At 46.6% G+C, this 20867-nt stretch overlaps 1 protein-coding gene across 1 annotated transcript in view; it reads right to left on the reverse strand.

The window, feature by feature from the left end:
* The window catches only part of LOC112264394 (inactive phospholipase C-like protein 2), a 50242-nt gene extending 34949 nt beyond the window's left edge, over nucleotides 1–15293 (reverse strand). The window contains exon 1 of the mRNA XM_024440976.2: nucleotides 14421–15293. Within this exon, the coding sequence (XP_024296744.2) occupies nucleotides 14421–14618 (198 nt within the window). The 5' untranslated portion in view covers nucleotides 14619–15293. The remainder of the gene's footprint in view (nucleotides 1–14420) is intronic.
* Between the last annotated feature and the right edge of the window lie 5574 nt (nucleotides 15294–20867).

Here is a 20867-nt window from a genome sequence, read left to right on the forward strand (position 1 = left end):
GGTAGACAGGAGGGAAAGTCTCTAACCAACTAAAAGGAGAGAGGAGGAGAGGGGTAAGACAGGAGGGAAGGTCTCTAACCAACTAAAAGGAGAGGAAGAGAGGGGTAAGACAGGCGGGAAGGTCTCTAACCAACTAAAAGGAGAGAGGAGGAGAGGGTTAAGACAGGAGGGAAGGTCTCTAACCAACTAAAAGAAGAGAGTGGGAGAGGGGTAAGACAGGAGGGAAGGTCTCTAACCAACTAAAAGGAGAGGAAGAGAGGGGTAAGACAGGAGGGAAGGTCTCTAACCAACTAAAAGGAGAGAGGAGGAGAGGGGTAAGACAGGAGGGAAGGTCTCTAACCAACTAAAAGGAGAGAGGAGGAGGGGTAAGACAGGAGGGAAGGTCTCTAACCAACTAAAAGGAGAGAGGGAGGGGTAAGACAGGAGGGAAGGTCTCTAACCAACTAAAACGAGAGGAAGAGAGGGGTAAGAGAGGAGGGAAGGTCTCTAACCAACTAAAAGGAGAGAGGAGGAGAGTGGTAAGACAGGAGGGAAGGTCTCTAACCAACTAAAAGGAGAGAGGAGGAGAGGGGTAAGACAGGAGGGAAGGTCTCTAACCAACTAAAAGGAGAGAGGAGAGGGGTAAGACAGGAGGGAAGGTCTCTAACCAACTAAAAGGAGAGAGGAAGAGAGGGGTAAGACAGGAGGGAAGGTCTCTAACCAACTAAAAGGAGAGAGGAAGAGAGGGGTAGACAGGAGGGAAGGTCTCTAACCAACTAAAAGGAGAGAGGAAGAGAGGGGTAAGACAGGAGGGAAGGTCTCTAACCAACTAAAAGGAGAGAGGAGGAGAGGGGTAAGACAGGAGGGAAGGTTTCTAACCAACTAAAAGGAGAGAGGAGGAGAGGGTTAAGACAGGAGGGAAGGTCTCTAACCAACTAAAAGGAGAGAGGAGGAGAGGGGTAAGACAGGAGGGAAGGTCTCTAACCAACTAAAAGGAGAGAGGAGGAGAGTGGTAAGACAGGAGGGAAGGTCTCTAACCAACTAAAATGAGAGAGGAAGAGAGGGGTAAGACAGGAGGGAAGGTCTCTAACCAACTAAAAGGAGAGAGGAGGAGAGGGGTAAGACAGGAGGGAAGGTCTCTAACCAACTAAAAGGAGAGAGGAAGAGAGGGGTAAGACAGGAGGGAAGGTCTCTAACCAACTAAAAGGAGAGAGGAGGAGAGGGTTAAGACAGGAGGGAAGGTCTCTAACCAACTAAAAGGAGAGAGGAGGGGAGGGTTAAGACAGGAGGGAAGGTCTCAAACCAACTAAAAGGAGAGAGGAAGAGAGGGGTAAGACAGGAGGGAAGGTCTCTAACCAACTAAAAGGAGAGAGGAAGAGAGGGGTAAGACAGGAGGGAAGGTCTCTAACCAACTAAAAGGAGAGAGGAAGAGAGGGGTAAGACAGGAGGGAAGGTCTCTAACCAACTAAAAGGAGAGAGGAAGAGAGGGGTAAGACAGGAGGGAAGGTCTCTAACCAACTAAAAGGAGAGAGGAGGAGAGGGTTAAGACAGGAGGGAAGGTCTCTAACCAACTAAAAGGAGAGAGGAGGGGAGGGTTAAGACAGGAGGGAAGGTCTCAAACCAACTAAAAGGAGAGAGGAAGAGAGGGGTAAGACAGGAGGGAAGGTCTCTAACCAACTAAAAGGAGAGAGGAATAGAGGGGTAAGACAGGAGGGAAGGTCTCTAACCAACTAAAAGTAGTGAGGAGGAGAGGGGTAGACAGGAGGGAAGGTCTCTAACCAACTAAAAGGAGAGAGGAGGAGAGGGTTAAGACAGGAGGGAAGGTCTCTAACCAACTAAAAGGAGAGAGAGGAGGAGAGGGGTAAGACAGGAGGGAAGGTCTCTAACCAACTAAAAGGAGAGAGGAGGAGAGGGGTAAGACAGGAGGGAAGGTCTCTAACCAACTAAAAGGAGAGAGGAGGAGAGGGGTAAGACAGGAGGGAAGGTCTCTAACCAACTAAAAGGAGAGAGGAAGAGAGGGGTAAGACAGGAGGGAAGGTCTCTAACCAACTAAAAGGAGAGAGGAAGAGAGGGGTAAGACAGGAGGGAAGGTCTCTAACCAACTAAAAGGAGAGAGGAAGAGAGGGGTAAGACAGGAGGGAAGGTCTCTAACCAACTAAAAGGAGAGAGGAGGAGAGGGTTAAGACAGGAGGGAAGGTCTCTAACCAACTAAAAGGAGAGAGGAGGGGAGGGTTAAGACAGGAGGGAAGGTCTCAAACCAACTAAAAGGAGAGAGGAAGAGAGGGGTAAGACAGGAGGGAAGGTCTCTAACCAACTAAAAGGAGAGAGGAAGAGAGGGGTAAGACAGGAGGGAAGGTCTCTAACCAACTAAAAGGAGAGAGGAAGAGAGGGGTAAGACAGGAGGGAAGGTCTCTAACCAACTAAAAGGAGAGAGGAAGAGAGGGGTAAGACAGGAGGGAAGGTCTCTAACCAACTAAAAGGAGAGAGGAAGAGAGGGGTAAGACAGGAGGGAAGGTCTCTAACCAACTAAAAGGAGAGAGGAAGAGAGGGGTAAGACAGGAGGGAAGGTCTCTAACCAACTAAAAGGAGAGAGGAAGAGAGGGGTAAGACAGGAGGGAAGGTCTCTAACCAACTAAAAGGAGAGAGGAGGAGAGGGTTAAGACAGGAGGGAAGGTCTCTAACCAACTAAAAGGAGAGAGGAGGGGAGGGTTAAGACAGGAGGGAAGGTCTCAAACCAGCTAAAAGGAGAGAGGAAGAGAGGGGTAAGACAGGAGGGAAGGTCTCTAACCAACTAAAAGGAGAGAGGAAGAGAGGGGTAAGACAGGAGGGAAGGTCTCTAACCAACTAAAAGGAGTGAGGAGGAGAGGGGTAGACAGGAGGGAAGGTCTCTAACCAACTAAAAGTAGTGAGGAGGAGAGGGGTAGACAGGAGGGAAGGTCTCTAACCAACTAAAAGGAGAGAGGAGGAGAGGGTTAAGACAGGAGGGAAGGTCTCTAACCAACTAAAAGGAGAGAGGAGGAGAGGGGTAAGACAGGAGGGAAGGTCTCTAACCAACTAAAAGGAGAGAGGAGGAGAGGGGTAAGACAGGAGGGAAGGTCTCTAACCAACTAAAAGGAGAGAGGAGGAGAGGGGTAAGACAGGAGGGAAGGTCTCTAACCAACTAAAAGGAGAGAGGAAGAGAGGGGTAAGACAGGAGGGAAGGTCTCTAACCAACTAAAAGGAGAGAGGAAGAGAGGGGTAAGACAGGAGGGAAGGTCTCTAACCAACTAAAAGGAGAGAGGAAGAGAGGGGTAAGACAGGAGGGAAGGTCTCTAACCAACTAAAAGGAGAGAGGAGGAGAGGGTTAAGACAGGAGGGAAGGTCTCTAACCAACTAAAAGGAGAGAGGAGGGAGGGTTAAGACAGGAGGGAAGGTCTCAAACCAACTAAAAGGAGAGAGGAAGAGAGGGGTAAGACAGGAGGGAAGGTCTCTAACCAACTAAAAGGAGAGAGGAAGAGAGGGGTAAGACAGGAGGGAAGGTCTCTAACCAACTAAAAGGAGAGAGGAAGAGAGGGGTAAGACAGGAGGGAAGGTCTCTAACCAACTAAAAGGAGAGAGGAAGAGAGGGGTAAGACAGGAGGGAAGGTCTCTAACCAACTAAAAGGAGAGAGGAAGAGAGGGGTAAGACAGGAGGGAAGGTCTCTAACCAACTAAAAGGAGAGAGGAAGAGAGGGGTAAGACAGGAGGGAAGGTCTCTAACCAACTAAAAGGAGAGAGGAAGAGAGGGGTAAGACAGGAGGGAAGGTCTCTAACCAACTAAAAGGAGAGAGGAGGAGAGGGTTAAGACAGGAGGGAAGGTCTCTAACCAACTAAAAGGAGAGAGGAGGGGAGGGTTAAGACAGGAGGGAAGGTCTCAAACCAGCTAAAAGGAGAGAGGAAGAGAGGGGTAAGACAGGAGGGAAGGTCTCTAACCAACTAAAAGGAGAGAGGAAGAGAGGGGTAAGACAGGAGGGAAGGTCTCTAACCAACTAAAAGGAGTGAGGAGGAGAGGGGTAGACAGGAGGGAAGGTCTCTAACCAACTAAAAGGAGAGAGGAAGAGAGGGGTAAGACAGGAGGGAAGGTCTCTAACCAACTAAAAGGAGAGAGGAAGAGAGGGGTAAGACAGGAGGGAAGGTCTCTAACCAACTAAAAGGAGAGAGGAGGAGAGGGTTAAGACAGGAGGGAAGGTCTCTAACCAACTAAAAGGAGAGAGGAGGGGAGGGTTAAGACAGGAGGGAAGGTCTCTAACCAACTAAAAGGAGAGAGGAAGAGAGGGGTAAGACAGGAGGGAAGGTCTCTAACCAACTAAAAGGAGAGAGGGAGGGGTAAGACAGGAGGGAAGGTCTCTAACCAACTAAAAGGAGAGAGGGAGGGGTAAGACAGGAGGGAAGGTCTCTAACCAACTAAAACGAGAGGAAGAGAGGGGTAAGAGAGGAGGGAAGGTCTCTAACCAACTAAAAGGAGAGAGGAGGAGAGGGGTAAGACAGGAGGGAAGGTTTCTAACCAACTAAAAGGAGAGAGGAGGAGAGGGGTAAGACAGGAGGGAAGGTCTCTAACCAACTAAAAGGAGAGAGGAGAGGGGTAAGACAGGAGGGAAGGTCTCTAACCAACTAAAAGGAGAGAGGAAGAGAGGTGTAAGACAGGAGGGAAGGTCTCTAACCAACTAAAAGGAGAGAGGAGGAGAGGGGTAAGACAGGAGGGAAGGTTTCTAACCAACTAAAAGGAGAGAGGAGGGGAGGGTTAAGACAGGAGGGAAGGTCTCTAACCAACTAAAAGGAGAGAGGAGGAGAGGGGTAAGACAGGAGGGAAGGTCTCTAACCAACTAAAAGGAGAGGAAGGAGGGGTAAGACAGAGGGAAGGGGTAAGACAGGAGGGAAGGTCTCTAACCAACTAAAAGGGAGAGAGGAGGAGAGGGTTAAGACAGGAGGGAAGGTCTCTAACCAACTAAAAGGAGAGAGGAGGAGAGGGGTAAGACAGGAGGGAAGGTCTCTAACCAACTAAAAGGAGAGAGGAGGAGAGGGGTAAGACAGGAGGGAAGGTCTCTAACCAACTAAAAGGAGAGAGGAGGAGAGGGGTAAGACAGGAGGGAAGGTCTCTAACCAACTAAAAGGAGAGAGGAAGAGAGGGGTAAGACAGGAGGGAAGGTCTCTAACCAACTAAAAGGAGAGAGGAAGAGAGGGGTAAGACAGGAGGGAAGGTCTCTAACCAACTAAAAGGAGAGAGGAAGAGAGGGGTAAGACAGGAGGGAAGGTCTCTAACCAACTAAAAGGAGAGAGGAGGAGAGGGTTAAGACAGGAGGGAAGGTCTCTAACCAACTAAAAGGAGAGAGGAAGAGAGGGGTAAGACAGGAGGGAAGGTCTCTAACCAACTAAAAGGAGAGAGGAAGAGAGGGGTAAGACAGGAGGGAAGGTCTCTAACCAACTAAAAGGAGAGAGGAGGAGAGGGTTAAGACAGGAGGGAAGGTCTCTAACCAACTAAAAGGAGAGAGGAGGGAGGGTTAAGACAGGAGGGAAGGTCTCTAACCAACTAAAAGGAGAGAGGAGGAGAGGGGTAAGACAGGAGGGAAGGTCTCTAACCAACTAAAAGGAGAGAGGAGGGAGGGTTAAGACAGGAGGGAAGGTCTCAAACCAACTAAAAGGAGAGAGGAAGAGAGGGGTAAGACAGGAGGGAAGGTCTCTAACCAACTAAAAGGAGAGAGGAGGGAGGGTTAAGACAGGAGGGAAGGTCTCAAACCAACTAAAAGGAGAGAGGAAGAGAGGGGTAAGACAGGAGGGAAGGTCTCTAACCAACTAAAAGGAGAGAGGAAGAGAGGGGTAAGACAGGAGGGAAGGTCTCTAACCAACTAAAAGGAGTGAGGAGGAGAGGGGTAGACAGGAGGGAAGGTCTCTAACCAACTAAAAGGAGAGAGGAAGAGAGGGTAAGACAGGAGGGAAGGTCTCTAACCAACTAAAAGGAGAGGAGGAGGAGAGGGTTAAGACAGGAGGGAAGGTCTCTAACCAACTAAAAGAGAGAGGAGGAGAGGGGTAAGACAGGAGGGAAGGTCTCTAACCAACTAAAAGGAGAGAGGAGGAGAGGGGTAAGACAGGAGGGAAGGTCTCTAACCAACTAAAAGGAGAGAGGAGGAGAGGGGTAAGACAGGAGGGAAGGTCTCTAACCAACTAAAAGGAGAGAGGAAGAGAGGGGTAAGACAGGAGGGAAGGTCTCTAACCAACTAAAAGGAGAGAGGAAGAGAGGGGTAAGACAGGAGGGAAGGTCTCTAACCAACTAAAAGGAGAGAGGAAGAGAGGGGTAAGACAGGAGGGAAGGTCTCTAACCAACTAAAAGGAGAGAGGAGGAGAGGGTTAAGACAGGAGGGAAGGTCTCTAACCAACTAAAAGGAGAGAGGAGGGAGGGTTAAGACAGGAGGGAAGGTCTCAAACCAACTAAAAGGAGAGAGGAAGAGAGGGGTAAGACAGGAGGGAAGGTCTCTAACCAACTAAAAGGAGAGAGGAAGAGAGGGGTAAGACAGGAGGGAAGGTCTCTAACCAACTAAAAGGAGAGAGGAAGAGAGGGGTAAGACAGGAGGGAAGGTCTCTAACCAACTAAAAGGAGAGAGGAAGAGAGGGGTAAGACAGGAGGGAAGGTCTCTAACCAACTAAAAGGAGAGAGGAAGAGAGGGGTAAGACAGGAGGGAAGGTCTCTAACCAACTAAAAGGAGAGAGGAAGAGAGGGGTAAGACAGGAGGGAAGGTCTCTAACCAACTAAAAGGAGAGAGGAAGAGAGGGGTAAGACAGGAGGGAAGGTCTCTAACCAACTAAAAGGAGAGAGGAGGAGAGGGTTAAGACAGGAGGGAAGGTCTCTAACCAACTAAAAGGAGAGAGGAGGGAGGGTTAAGACAGGAGGGAAGGTCTCAAACCAGCTAAAAGGAGAGAGGAAGAGAGGGGTAAGACAGGAGGGAAGGTCTCTAACCAACTAAAAGGAGAGAGGAAGAGAGGGGTAAGACAGGAGGGAAGGTCTCTAACCAACTAAAAGGAGTGAGGAGGAGAGGGGTAGACAGGAGGGAAGGTCTCTAACCAACTAAAAGGAGAGAGGAAGAGAGGGGTAAGACAGGAGGGAAGGTCTCTAACCAACTAAAAGGAGAGAGGAAGAGAGGGGTAAGACAGGAGGGAAGGTCTCTAACCAACTAAAAGGAGAGAGGAGGAGAGGGTTAAGACAGGAGGGAAGGTCTCTAACCAACTAAAAGGAGAGAGGAGGGGAGGGTTAAGACAGGAGGGAAGGTCTCAAACCAACTAAAAGGAGAGAGGAAGAGAGGGGTAAGACAGGAGGGAAGGTCTCTAACCAACTAAAAGGAGAGAGGGAGGGGTAAGACAGGAGGGAAGGTCTCTAACCAACTAAAAGGAGAGAGGGAGGGGTAAGACAGGAGGGAAGGTCTCTAACCAACTAAAACGAGAGGAAGAGAGGGGTAAGACAGGAGGGAAGGTCTCTAACCAACTAAAAGGAGAGAGGAGGAGAGGGTAAGACAGGAGGGAAGGTCTCTAACCAACTAAAAGGAGAGAGGAGGAGAGGGGTAAGACAGGAGGGAAGGTCTCTAACCAACTAAAAGGAGAGAGGAGGAGAGGGGTAAGACAGGAGGGAAGGTCTCTAACCAACTAAAAGGAGAGAGGAAGAGAGGGGTAAGACAGGAGGGAAGGTCTCTAACCAACTAAAAGGAGAGAGGAAGAGAGGGGTAAGACAGGGGAGGGAAGGTCTCTAACCAACTAAAAGGAGAGAGGAAGAGAGGGGTAAGACAGGAGGGAAGGTCTCTAACCAACTAAAAGGAGAGAGGAGGAGAGGGTTAAGACAGGAGGGAAGGTCTCTAACCAACTAAAAGGAGAGAGGAGGGAGGGTTAAGACAGGAGGGAAGGTCTCAAACCAACTAAAAGGAGAGAGGAAGAGAGGGGTAAGACAGGAGGGAAGGTCTCTAACCAACTAAAAGGAGAGAGGAAGAGAGGGGTAAGACAGGAGGGAAGGTCTCTAACCAACTAAAAGGAGAGAGGAAGAGAGGGGTAAGACAGGAGGGAAGGTCTCTAACCAACTAAAAGGAGAGAGGAAGAGAGGGGTAAGACAGGAGGGAAGGTCTCTAACCAACTAAAAGGAGAGAGGAAGAGAGGGGTAAGACAGGAGGGAAGGTCTCTAACCAACTAAAAGGAGAGAGGAAGAGAGGGGTAAGACAGGAGGGAAGGTCTCTAACCAACTAAAAGGAGAGAGGAAGAGAGGGGTAAGACAGGAGGGAAGGTCTCTAACCAACTAAAAGGAGAGAGGAGGAGAGGGTTAAGACAGGAGGGAAGGTCTCTAACCAACTAAAAGGAGAGAGGAGGGGAGGGTTAAGACAGGAGGGAAGGTCTCAAACCAGCTAAAAGGAGAGAGGAAGAGAGGGGTAAGACAGGAGGGAAGGTCTCTAACCAACTAAAAGGAGAGAGGAAGAGAGGGGTAAGACAGGAGGGAAGGTCTCTAACCAACTAAAAGGAGTGAGGAGGAGAGGGGTAGACAGGAGGGAAGGTCTCTAACCAACTAAAAGGAGAGAGGAAGAGAGGGGTAAGACAGGAGGGAAGGTCTCTAACCAACTAAAAGGAGAGAGGAAGAGAGGGGTAAGACAGGAGGGAAGGTCTCTAACCAACTAAAAGGAGAGAGGAGGAGAGGGTTAAGACAGGAGGGAAGGTCTCTAACCAACTAAAAGGAGAGAGGAGGGGAGGGTTAAGACAGGAGGGAAGGTCTCAAACCAACTAAAAGGAGAGAGGAAGAGAGGGGTAAGACAGGAGGGAAGGTCTCTAACCAACTAAAAGGAGAGAGGAGGGGTAAGACAGGAGGGAAGGTCTCTAACCAACTAAAAGGAGAGAGGGAGGGGTAAGACAGGAGGGAAGGTCTCTAACCAACTAAAACGAGAGGAAGAGAGGGGTAAGAGAGGAGGGAAGGTCTCTAACCAACTAAAAGGAGAGAGGAGGAGAGTGGTAAGACAGGAGGGAAGGTCTCTAACCAACTAAAAGGAGAGAGGAGGAGAGTGGTAAGACAGGAGGGAAGGTCTCTAACCAACTAAAAGGAGAGAGGAGGAGAGGGGTAAGACAGGAGGGAAGGTCTCTAACCAACTAAAAGGAGAGAGGAGAGGGGTAAGACAGGAGGGAAGGTCTCTAACCAACTAAAAGGAGAGAGGAAGAGAGGTGTAAGACAGGAGGGAAGGTCTCTAACCAACTAAAAGGAGAGAGGAGGAGAGGGGTAAGACAGGAGGGAAGGTTTCTAACCAACTAAAAGGAGAGAGGAGGAGAGGGTTAAGACAGGAGGGAAGGTCTCTAACCAACTAAAAGGAGAGAGGAGGAGAGGGGTAAGACAGGAGGGAAGGTCTCTAACCAACTAAAAGGAGAGAGGAGGAGAGGGTAAGACAGGAGGGAAGGTCTCTAACCAACTAAAATGAGAGAGGAAGAGAGGGGTAAGACAGGAGGGAAGGTCTCTAACCAACTAAAAGGAGAGAGGAGGAGAGGGGTAAGACAGGAGGGAAGGTCTCTAACCAACTAAAAGGAGAGAGGAAGAGAGGGGTAAGACAGGAGGGAAGGTCTCTAACCAACTAAAAGTAGTGAGGAGGAGAGGGGTAGACAGGAGGGAAGGTCTCTAACCAACTAAAAGGAGAGAGGAGGAGAGGGTTAAGACAGGAGGGAAGGTCTCTAACCAACTAAAAGGAGAGAGGAGGAGAGGGGTAAGACAGGAGGGAAGGTCTCTAACCAACTAAAAGGAGAGAGGAGGAGAGGGGTAAGACAGGAGGGAAGGTCTCTAACCAACTAAAAGGAGAGAGGAGGAGAGGGGTAAGACAGGAGGGAAGGTCTCTAACCAACTAAAAGGAGAGAGGAAGAGAGGGGTAAGACAGGAGGGAAGGTCTCTAACCAACTAAAAGGAGAGAGGAAGAGAGGGGTAAGACAGGAGGGAAGGTCTCTAACCAACTAAAAGGAGAGAGGAAGAGAGGGGTAAGACAGGAGGGAAGGTCTCTAACCAACTAAAAGGAGAGAGGAGGAGAGGGTTAAGACAGGAGGGAAGGTCTCTAACCAACTAAAAGGAGAGAGGAGGGGAGGGTTAAGACAGGAGGGAAGGTCTCAAACCAACTAAAAGGAGAGAGGAAGAGAGGGGTAAGACAGGAGGGAAGGTCTCTAACCAACTAAAAGGAGAGAGGAAGAGAGGGGTAAGACAGGAGGGAAGGTCTCTAACCAACTAAAAGGAGTGAGGAGGAGAGGGGTAGACAGGAGGGAAGGTCTCTAACCAACTAAAAGGAGAGAGGAAGAGAGGGGTAAGACAGGAGGGAAGGTCTCTAACCAACTAAAAGGAGAGAGGAAGAGAGGGGTAAGACAGGAGGGAAGGTCTCTAACCAACTAAAAGGAGAGAGGAGGAGAGGGTTAAGACAGGAGGGAAGGTCTCTAACCAACTAAAAGGAGAGAGGAGGGGAGGGTTAAGACAGGAGGGAAGGTCTCAAACCAACTAAAAGGAGAGAGGAAGAGAGGGGTAAGACAGGAGGGAAGGTCTCTAACCAACTAAAAGGAGAGAGGAGGGGAGGGTTAAGACAGGAGGGAAGGTCTCAAACCAACTAAAAGGAGAGAGGAAGAGAGGGGTAAGACAGGAGGGAAGGTCTCTAACCAACTAAAAGGAGAGAGGAAGAGAGGGGTAAGACAGGAGGGAAGGTCTCTAACCAACTAAAAGGAGTGAGGAGGAGAGGGGTAGACAGGAGGGAAGGTCTCTAACCAACTAAAAGGAGAGAGGAAGAGAGGGGTAAGACAGGAGGGAAGGTCTCTAACCAACTAAAAGGAGAGAGGAAGAGAGGGGTAAGACAGGAGGGAAGGTCTCTAACCAACTAAAAGGAGAGAGGAAGAGAGGGGTAAGACAGGAGGGAAGGTCTCTAACCAACTAAAAGGAGAGAGGAAGAGAGGGGTAAGACAGGAGGGAAGGTCTCTAACCAACTAAAAGGAGTGAGGAGGAGAGGGGTAGACAGGAGGGAAGGTCTCTAACCAACTAAAAGGAGAGAGGAGGAGAGGGTTAAGACAGGAGGGAAAGAGAAGTAGACAGAAGAGAGAAAGAGCAATAGGGGGAGAGAAAAAAAGAGGAGAGGTGAGTTTGGGGTGTGTGAGGCATAACAGCATGTGGAGCTTCTCCCCTACTGACATGCCCCTATCCAAAAACACACACAGAAGCCAAATCCTCTGACTTACATTCAAAAGGCCAGGAATGTCATATGCCCAGTTTTCCTACATACTGTACCAGACAGGGATTGATCCCATCCCGAGGAATTCTTGAGATGAACCATACAGGTTGTTTTCATGGGGGCAGCAGAGGTGTGCAAGGAGGAATGGGCAGGGGAATGAGAATGAGCAACTAGGGTGCTAGCTAGTGCATGGTAGTCAACTACTTGTGGTAAGCCTAAATGTGTTAGTCTTCAGTGTGTAGGCTATGTGGCTCACTGAGCATGGCGCTTGCAACGCCAGTATGGTGGGTTTGATTCCCGCTGGAGACGCCCATATGAAAATGTATATTTGTATTTTGCGCTGCGTTGTTGTTCCATGCTGTGTCGTACTCTGCTGCCCTTTAAAGATGCAGTTTGTGTGTTGCAAGTAAGACATGTGATGTAGCTAACCACCACATCAAACAAACTCGTGGAAGATAGTTGAGCATGTCGAGCAGCAGCGAAGAGAAGTCATTTAACGCCACTTTACAGCCCAGCGTGGGACGGAGCTGGTTATTGTAGACGCAACACAACTTTCCTGAAGCGTGAGAGAAAGCTAAACACATTTCTGTTTCTGACAATCCTATCCTGGCAACGCAGAAACAAATAAAGTCAATGGGTAGGAGGAGAAAATGGAGATGGAGAGTTTTACGACCCAGCTAGCACATAATGTTCTGAGAACCATCTGTTTCTTCGAGCTTGGTGAGAGGTTGGTTGTCCCATGGTTATTCTGGGAATGGTGCAGGACAGTTGCTTGGCTTTGGAACATTCTCTGCACATTTAAGGAACTTTCTTGCTATTTCATTACTTTAACATAACGTTTCCTAAAAGTTCAAACATGTTTACATTTAATAACGTTTTTGGTAATGTTCTAAGAACATTCTACAACTGGTTTGACATTGGAAATCGTTCAGAGAACATTAAGAAATAACCTTCTCCTGTGGGAATTTCAATACTTCCTCATAACACTTCCACCAGGTTTCCTCGGGATTCTATTTAAAGTCATGTTCTCAAATTGTGTACTTTAGCATATCGTTTTCTGTAGGTTTCCTCGTGTTTGTATTTAATGATCTCAGAACATTAAGAAACATTTCCATAAAAACATAAGAAAACATTGGTAATGTTCAAAAAACTTATTGAAAAAACATCTGCATTCCGTTCTCAGCATCAACAAAACTATCTCTATCCTCTCTCTTGTTAAGTGTGTTCAGGGGTTGGCCGCATCCACTAATTGGCCACATCTGAGAGAGAAAGAGTGAGAGACACAGAGATACAGAGAGGAGGAAATAGATGGGAGGTTTAAGACAAAGAGAGTGAGAGAATGAAAGAGCGATACAGAGAGGAAAGAGATAGAGGTTGAAGAGAAAGAGCAATTAGACCCAACCAAATCATACTTGACACATTGGAAAGAATTAGCTCTCAAGAGAAGACAGGCTATGTGCACACTGCCCACAAAATGAGGTGGAAACTTCCTAACCTCCTGGCAAATGTATGACCATATTAGAGACACATATTTCCCTCAGATTACACAGATCCACAAAGAATTTGAAAACCAACCCAATTTTGATAAACTACTGGTTGAAATACCACAGTGTACCATCACAGCAGCAAGATTTGTGACCTGTTGCCACAAGAAAAGGTCAACCAGTGAAGAACAAACATTGTAAATACAACCCATATTTATGTTTATTTATTTTCCCTTTTGTACTTTAACTATTTGCACATCGTTACAACACTGTATATAGACATAATATGACATTTGAAATGTGTAATGTTTACTGTTAATGTATTGTTTATTTCACTTTTGTTTATTATCTACTTCACTTGCTTTGGCAATGTTACCATATGTTTCCCATGCCAATAAAGCCCTTGAATTGAATTGAGAGAGAGACTGAGAGAGACAGAGAGAGAGAGGCAGAGACAGAGCGACAGAGAGAGAGAGACAGAGAGAGGGGCAGAGAGAGAGAGGCAGAGCGACAGAGAGAGACAGAGCGACAGAGAGAGCGACAGACAAAGAGAGCGAGGCAGAGAGAGAGAGAGACAGAGGGACAGAAAGAGAGAGACATAGAGAGACAGAGAGAGAGAGACATAGAGAGAGACACAGAGAGAGAGACATAGAGAGACAGAGAGAGAGAGAGACATAGAGAGAGAGACATAGAGAGAGACAGAGTGTAAGTAAGGGACCATCTCTATCTCTAACTGCTCATGACTCAAAGCAACATTGCAACATGAACTGTGAGGAAATTGGCCAACTGGTCAACTTCCTGCCCTGCCAAGTGCTGAGAGCGAATCAGACGGGCCCAGAGCCAACGTTGACGACAAGGCCAACCAACTCATTCCTCTGTATGGATCAGCATCATACAAAACTGGCAAAGACAAGAGATCAATAAAAAGTATAATAAAACATTCAACAATCCTATGACACAAGATAAAGTGTTTGGACGAGCCCAGAGGTCACGAATGACAATATCGTCCCATTAAGAAACTGGGAACCTTCTTATTGAGGAATGTAATAGTTTTTCATATTTGTGTTTTGCTATATTCTACCTGTTTTATATTGTATTTGATTTTAGATTTTGCCTATGAAATTGTATATGCAGGGCTGTGAAAGGGACCCTGGTCTCAATGATGACTCCCTGCTTAAATAATGGTACCAGCTTGGATCGGTGCAAGTAATGTGTCCAGCACAGTAACTGGGTCAAGGGTCAGGTGCGTCATTCCATCCAAGTCCAAAGATCTAGGAATCAATCTCGGTCTTTCTGTCTTGACAACGAACACAACAAGGCTAATTTAGTAGTAGGCCTAGAGATGGGCATGATGCTCAAGGATCTGGGATGCATCTCAATAGTATAAAGGGGATTCCTCTCCTTGTATCCTTCCCTTTATAAGCATTGATCTGAGAAGACAAGAAAGCTGAAAGCTACTGTATGGTCCAAGGAGAGAATATAGGGAGAAGGAGAGGAGACATGGAGAAGGGGGGGGGACAGGGAGAAGGGGAGGAGAAAGGGAGAAGCAGTCACTTCAGACTCTAGACCCACAGATCAACTATTTCGCAATTAGCAGAGTGACAGTACCAAAACACCTCTCAATGACTAGATCGGAGTGTGATCTAACGCTACTGTATGTGTGAATGTGTGTGTGTCTGTTCATGAACAGTTAAGGATCCATTTAATATTGTCAGTTTGGTGTATTTAATATCCCCCCAACTTTTACCTTGATAATACTGCTCCGCCGCGGGATTCCTTTGGCGTCTGTATCTCCTCCTGCTCCCAGCTTGTCAGTCATGGGGGATCCGGGACCAGTGTCGGTTTGGACAGCTGTCACGGTGTCTGACATTCCGCAGCCTCCGTTGGACACCAATTCTTCTCGATGAGTCTGGAGGTTCACCCCGTTGCCTGGAGAGGGTTTCATCACAGCAACCGGTGGGCGCGCACTCTACCCGTCTTTCTGAAGTCCGCTACAAATGTGGAATTTTGTAGCTGTGGGTTTTGTTTGGTGTTCGCTTCGCTACGTGAAATAACTGACAATCATCTTATCCACGATGCTTTAGCGCGCCAAAGCGACTCCGTGCTTGACAGACAGCCACACACTCTTGCTCTCGCAAAGTAGAATATCCAAAATATATCCTCTGCAAATCATGGTTCTCTGTCAGTAGCCTAGGCATCGCTTTACCCGACGAGAATGGGAATATTTTACATAGCTTTAACCATCATCTACTGCTGAGGTGCGTTCCGTTGTGATGTCGTCGGCGACTCGTCATAATAGAAAGTCAAAAAGAGATTCAGTGACCCGAATGGCGCACAACTCAAATGCGCAGTAATAAGCACTGCTGCCGGCGCTATTGTCTTTCATAATATGGAAATGAAAGCAAACGGCTTGACTTGACAGTTCTCAGTGCGTTCTGGAACTTAGCCTTCCCACTGGGTACAGATGTCAATTCATCATATATTCCACGTTGGTTCAACGTTGAAATTACGTGGAAACAATAACGTTGATTCAACCAGTGTTTGCCCAGTGGGTTGTCCCTAAATATATCTTCCTTGAGAGCTGGGGTAGCAGGTGAGCATCATGTTTCCAGCCGTGTCGAATTCTGTCGCTGTCTATGCTGACAGAGGCGCGAATATATAATTTAATTTGACCAACATTCAAATGTACATAAATTATGGAGGACCAAACGTGCCGTAATTTGAAATAAATATGTAAATGCGCACATAAATAGACAAATGAATGAATGAATAAATAAATAAATACATCCACAAATAATTAAATAAAGGTGCAAGGAAATACAAAAATACTGACCAAAATTCATTCATTTTCTCAACATATCTGTATGTACTGAATTATTTATATATGTATTATATAATTATACAAACTTTAATTAATTGTCATAATTTAAATATTTATTAATGTATTTCTTTCTCCAAAATGATAATGAGGGGGTGTCAGTCAAACGTCTGTGGGTGGTATCTAACATACCATTGGTTGATCAATGTCACGGGACATTGCTTGATCGCTTTGCCTGCTTTTGCACCACCTATGTGAAGCTAGACACAATAACGACTAGCCACAAGTGGAATTTGCAGTTTGACTTCAAAATTTAAGTCCCACATTTAAACTGATGCAAACAGATACAAATAGTGCAATCATGCCATATCAGGACTAGAAAATGCTTAACAAGTTTCGAATGTTGTTATATAAATTCAACAAAAGACAATAATTCATAGGCTTAATAGTTAGGTGATTTACCACAGTTAAAGTCCTGTAATAAGAGCTACAACGCTAACATTTGTGTAAACTCTTCACCGCTGTGAACATTTCATGGGCTCCCGATCCATAGGTAAGGCTGTACATTGCATTATGAATGTTCAATATAGTCTTGGCCAAAAGTTTTGAGAACGACACGAATATTAACTTTCACAAAGTCTGCTGCCTCAGTTTGTATGATGGCAATTTGAATATACTCCAGAATGTTATGAAGTGTGATCAGATGAATTGCAATTAATTGCAAAGTCCCTCTCTGCCATGCAAATGAACTGAATCCCCCAAAAACATTTCCACTGCATTTCAGCCCTGCCACAAAAGGACCAGCTAACATCATGTCAGTAATTCTCTCGTTAACACAAGTGTGAGTGTTGACGAGGACAAGGCTGGAGGTCACTCGGTCAGGCTGATTGTGTTCGAATAACAGACTGGAAGCTTCAAAGGGAGGGTGGTGCTTGGAGTCATTGTTCTTCTTCTGTCAAATATGGTTACCTGCATGGAAACACGTGCCATCTACATTGCTTTGCACAAAAATGGCTTCACAGGCAAGTATATTGCTGCCAGTAAGATTGCACCTAAATCAACTATTTATCAGATCATCAAGAACTTCAAGGAGTTGTTGTGAAGAATACAGTTGTTGTGAAGAATACTTCAGTGCGCCCAAGAAAGTCCAGCAAGCGCCAGGACCGTCTCCTAAAGTTGATTCGGCTGCAGGATCGGGGCACCACCAGTACAGAGGTTGCTCAGGAATGGCAGCAGGCAGGTGTGAGTGCATCTGCATGCACAGTGAGGTGAAGACTTTTGGAGGATGGCCTGGTGTCAAGAAGGGCAGAAGCTATTTCTCTCCAGGAAAAACATCAGGGACAGACTACAAAAGGTACAGGATTGGACTGCTGAGGACTGGGGTAAAGTAATTTTCTCTGATGAATCCCCTTTCCGATTGTTTGGGGCATCTGGAAAAAAGCTTGTCCGGAGAAGACAAGGTGAGCGCTACCATCAGTCCTGTGTCATGCCAACAGTAAAGCATCTTGAGACCATTCATGTGTGGGGTTGCTTCTCAGCCAAGGGAGTGGGCTCACTCACAATTTTGCCTTAGAACACAGCCATGAATGAAGAATGGTACGAACACATCCTCCGAGAGCAACTTCTCCCAACCATCCAGGAACAGTTTGGTGACGAACAATGCCTTTTCCAGCATGTTGGAGCACATTGCCATAAGGCAAAGTGATAACTAAGTGGCTCGGGGAACAAAACATCGATATGTTGGGTCCATGGCCAGGAAACTCCCCAGACCTTAATCCCATTGAGAACGTGTGATCAATCCTCAAGAGGCAGGGGGACAAACAAAAACCCACAAATTCTGACAAACTCCAAGCATTGATTATGCAAGAATGGGCTGCCATCAGTCAGGATGTGACCCAGAAGTTAATTGACAGCATGCCAGGGTGGATTGCAGAGGTCTTGAAAAAGAAGGGTCAACACTGCAAATAAGCATCAACTTCATGTAATTGTCAATAAAAGCCTTATGAAATGCTTGTAATTATACTTCAGTATTCCATAGTAACATCTGACAAAAAATATCTAACGACACTGAGGCAGCAGACTTTGTGAAAATTAATATTTGTGTCAATCAAAACTTTTGGTGACCAGTGAGCTGAGATAAGGCGGGGCTTTACCTAGACTTGTAGATGACCTGGAGCCAGTGGGTTTGGCGACGAGTATGAAGCGAGGGCCAACCAACGAGAGTGTACAGGTCGCAATGGTGGGTAGTATATGGGGCTTTGGTGACAAAACAAATGGCACTGTGATAGACTGCATCCAGTTTGTTGAGTAGAGTGTTGGGGGCTATTTTATAGATGACATCACCAAAGTCGAGGATCGGTAGGATGGTCAGTTTTACAAGGGTATGTTAGGCAGCATGAGTGAAGGATGCTTTGTTGCAATATAGGAAGCCGATTCTAGATTTAATTCTGGATTGGAGATGCTTAATGTGAGTCTGGACGGAGAGTTTACAGTCTAACCAGACACCCAGGTATTTGTAGTTGTCCACGTATTCTAAGTCAGAGCCGCCCAGAGTAGTGATGCTGGACGGGCAAGCAGGTGCGGCCAGTGATCGATTGAATAGCATGCATTTAGTTTTACTTGCGTTTAAGAGCAGTTGGAGGCCACGGAAGGAGAGTTGTATGGCATTGAAGCTCCAAGGAGGGGCCAGAAGTATACAGAATGGTGTCGTCTGCGTAGAGGTGGATGAGAGAATCACCAGCAGCAAGAGCAACATCATTGATGTATACAGAAAAGAGAGTCAGCCCGAGTATTGAACCCTGTGGCACACCCATAGAGACTGTCAGAGGCCCGGACAACAGGCTCTCCGATTTGACACACTGAACTCTATCAGAGAAGTAGTTGGTGAACCAGGCGAGGCAATCATTTGAGAAACCAAGGCTGTCGAGTCTGCCAATAAGAATGTTGTGATTGACAGAGTCGAAAGCCTTGGCCAGGTCGATGAATACGGCTGCACAGTAATGTCTCTTATCGATGGCGGTTATGATGTCGTTTAGAACCTTGAGCGTGGCTGAGTTGCACCCATGACCAGCTGTGAAACCAGATTGCATAGCGGAGAAGGTATGGTGGGATTCGAAATGGTCAGTAATCTGTTTGTTAACTTGGCTTTCGAAGACCTTAGAAAGACAGGGTAGGATAGATATAGGTCTGTAGCAGTTTGGGTATAGAGTGTCACCCCCTTTGAAGAGGGGGAAGACCGCGGCAGCTTTCCAATCTTTGGGAATCTCAGACGATATGAAAAGAGGTTGAACAGGCTAGTAATAGGGGTTGCAACAATTTCGGCAGATCATTTTAGAAAGAGAGGGTCCAGATTGTCTAGCCCGGCTGATTTGTAGGGGTCCAGATTTTGCAGCTCTTTTAGAACATCAGCTATCTGGATTTTGGGTAAAGGAGAAATGGTGGGGGCTTTGGCGGGTTGCTGTAGAGGGTGCCGGGCAGTTAAAACAACAAATGTATCCTGTATTTTTGTTGTACAAGTTTCTCACCACCAACAGAAAATAACTTCCATTTCACAACATAATCAGCTTAAATGCGTCGCTACTCAAATGTGTCACCTTCTCCAATGTAAACAGGCTGTCAACCATTAAATATAAGACAAAAACAGCCACTTTTTTTTGTAAATATGACTTTTATTTATTTTATATTTTTTATATAGCTGGTACAGAGACCAAAAGGGTATTTGTCTTCTCAAAACCCTCCTGACAGTTGCGGCTTCAACAGAAAGTGACTTTCAGACTGGGCAAATCTGTTGGTGGCGCAACAACCTGGACAAAGTTCTTGCAAAAATCCAGTTCGTAACTGGCCATTCCCAAGAATTGGCGCAATTCCTGGCGAAAAGTTGGCACTTGACGACTATTGATGGACTCCATTTTTGTCAGAACTGGTCAGTCTTCCCCTTGCCTCACCACCTTCCAGAGATACTGTATTTGACTGTTGCTCAGCCAATTTCGCTCTTAGCCAGGTTAACTGTCAGGTTGGCAGCTGCGAAAGGCCTGAACAGACTGCCAATATCCTGAAGGTGTTGGGGCCAATATCCTGAAGTGTGCTAAATACGACCACATAATCTAAATTTTCTTCAGCATTTTCTAGGCCGCGTGTCACGATGTGAATAAGCCTTTGAAACATAAGCCTTTGAAACTTGGCTCCGGCATTTTGTAACCCGAACGAGAAACGTAGGTAGAAAAAAACAAACCATCAGGAGTGACAAAAGCAGACAACTCTTTAGCTCAGTTAGAGGGACCTTTTTTTATTTATTTTTTTATTTTACCTTTATTTTACTAGGGAAGTCAGTTAAGAACAAATTCTTACCTGATAATATCCCTTCAGAAGATCGAACTTGCTACCGTACTTAGCAGCGCCAACAAGGTCCACACAATTGTCGACCCTGGGCAAAGGGAAGGAGTCTGACTTAGATACGACATTAAGTTTCCGAAAATCAAAACAAAACCGCAAAGACTCATCTGCTTTAGGTACTAATATACAGGGCGAACTCCACGGACTGTTGCCATGTTGTGCGATGTCGTGCACAAGCATGAACTCCAACTCCATGTGGATCTTCTCTCTCTTTTCAGAGTTCACTCGATAGGCATGCTGTTTGATCGGGCCGAGTCCCCAATGTCAATGTCATGCTCTAGTACATTTGTCTGGGTTGGCACATCTGAGAATAAACCCTGATATTCTAAAAACAGTGCAACATTATTGCCTTTTTCCTCCGGAGACAAGTGTGCCAAAAAGACCTCATGTTTGTCTAGAATTGGACTTTCCTCGTACTCTTGAAGAAGACTATAGTCAACGGTGACAGCAGTGGCCACAGGCAGAACATCACTACTGGTTTTCCTAATATTCAGTTGCACCCCTTTTGCCCTAAGAATAGCCTCAATTCGTCAGGGACATGGATTCTACAAGGTTCGAAAGCTTTCCACAAGGATGCTGGCCCATGTTGACTCCAATGCTTCCCGAAGTTGTGTCAAGTTGGCTGGATGTCCTTTGGGTGGTGGACCATTCTTGATACACACAATAAACTGTTTATTGTGAAGAACCCAGCAGTGTTGCAGTTCTGCACTCAAACCGGTGCTCCTGGCACCTACTACCATATCCCATTCAAAGCCACTTAAATATTTTGTCTTGTCCATTCACCCACTGAATGGCACACATATACAATCCATGTCTCAATTGTTTCAAGGCTTAAAAATCTTTCTTTAACCCGTCTCCTCCGCTTCATTCAGACGGAAGTGGATTTAACAAGTGACATAAATAAGGGCATCATAGCTTTCACCTGGATTCACCTGGTCAGTCTATGTCATGGACTGTGTTCATAATGTTTTGTACACTGTTTAT

Source organism: Oncorhynchus tshawytscha, linkage group LG13, assembly GCF_018296145.1.
Source record: "Oncorhynchus tshawytscha isolate Ot180627B linkage group LG13, Otsh_v2.0, whole genome shotgun sequence".
Lineage (NCBI taxonomy): Eukaryota > Metazoa > Chordata > Actinopteri > Salmoniformes > Salmonidae > Oncorhynchus > Oncorhynchus tshawytscha.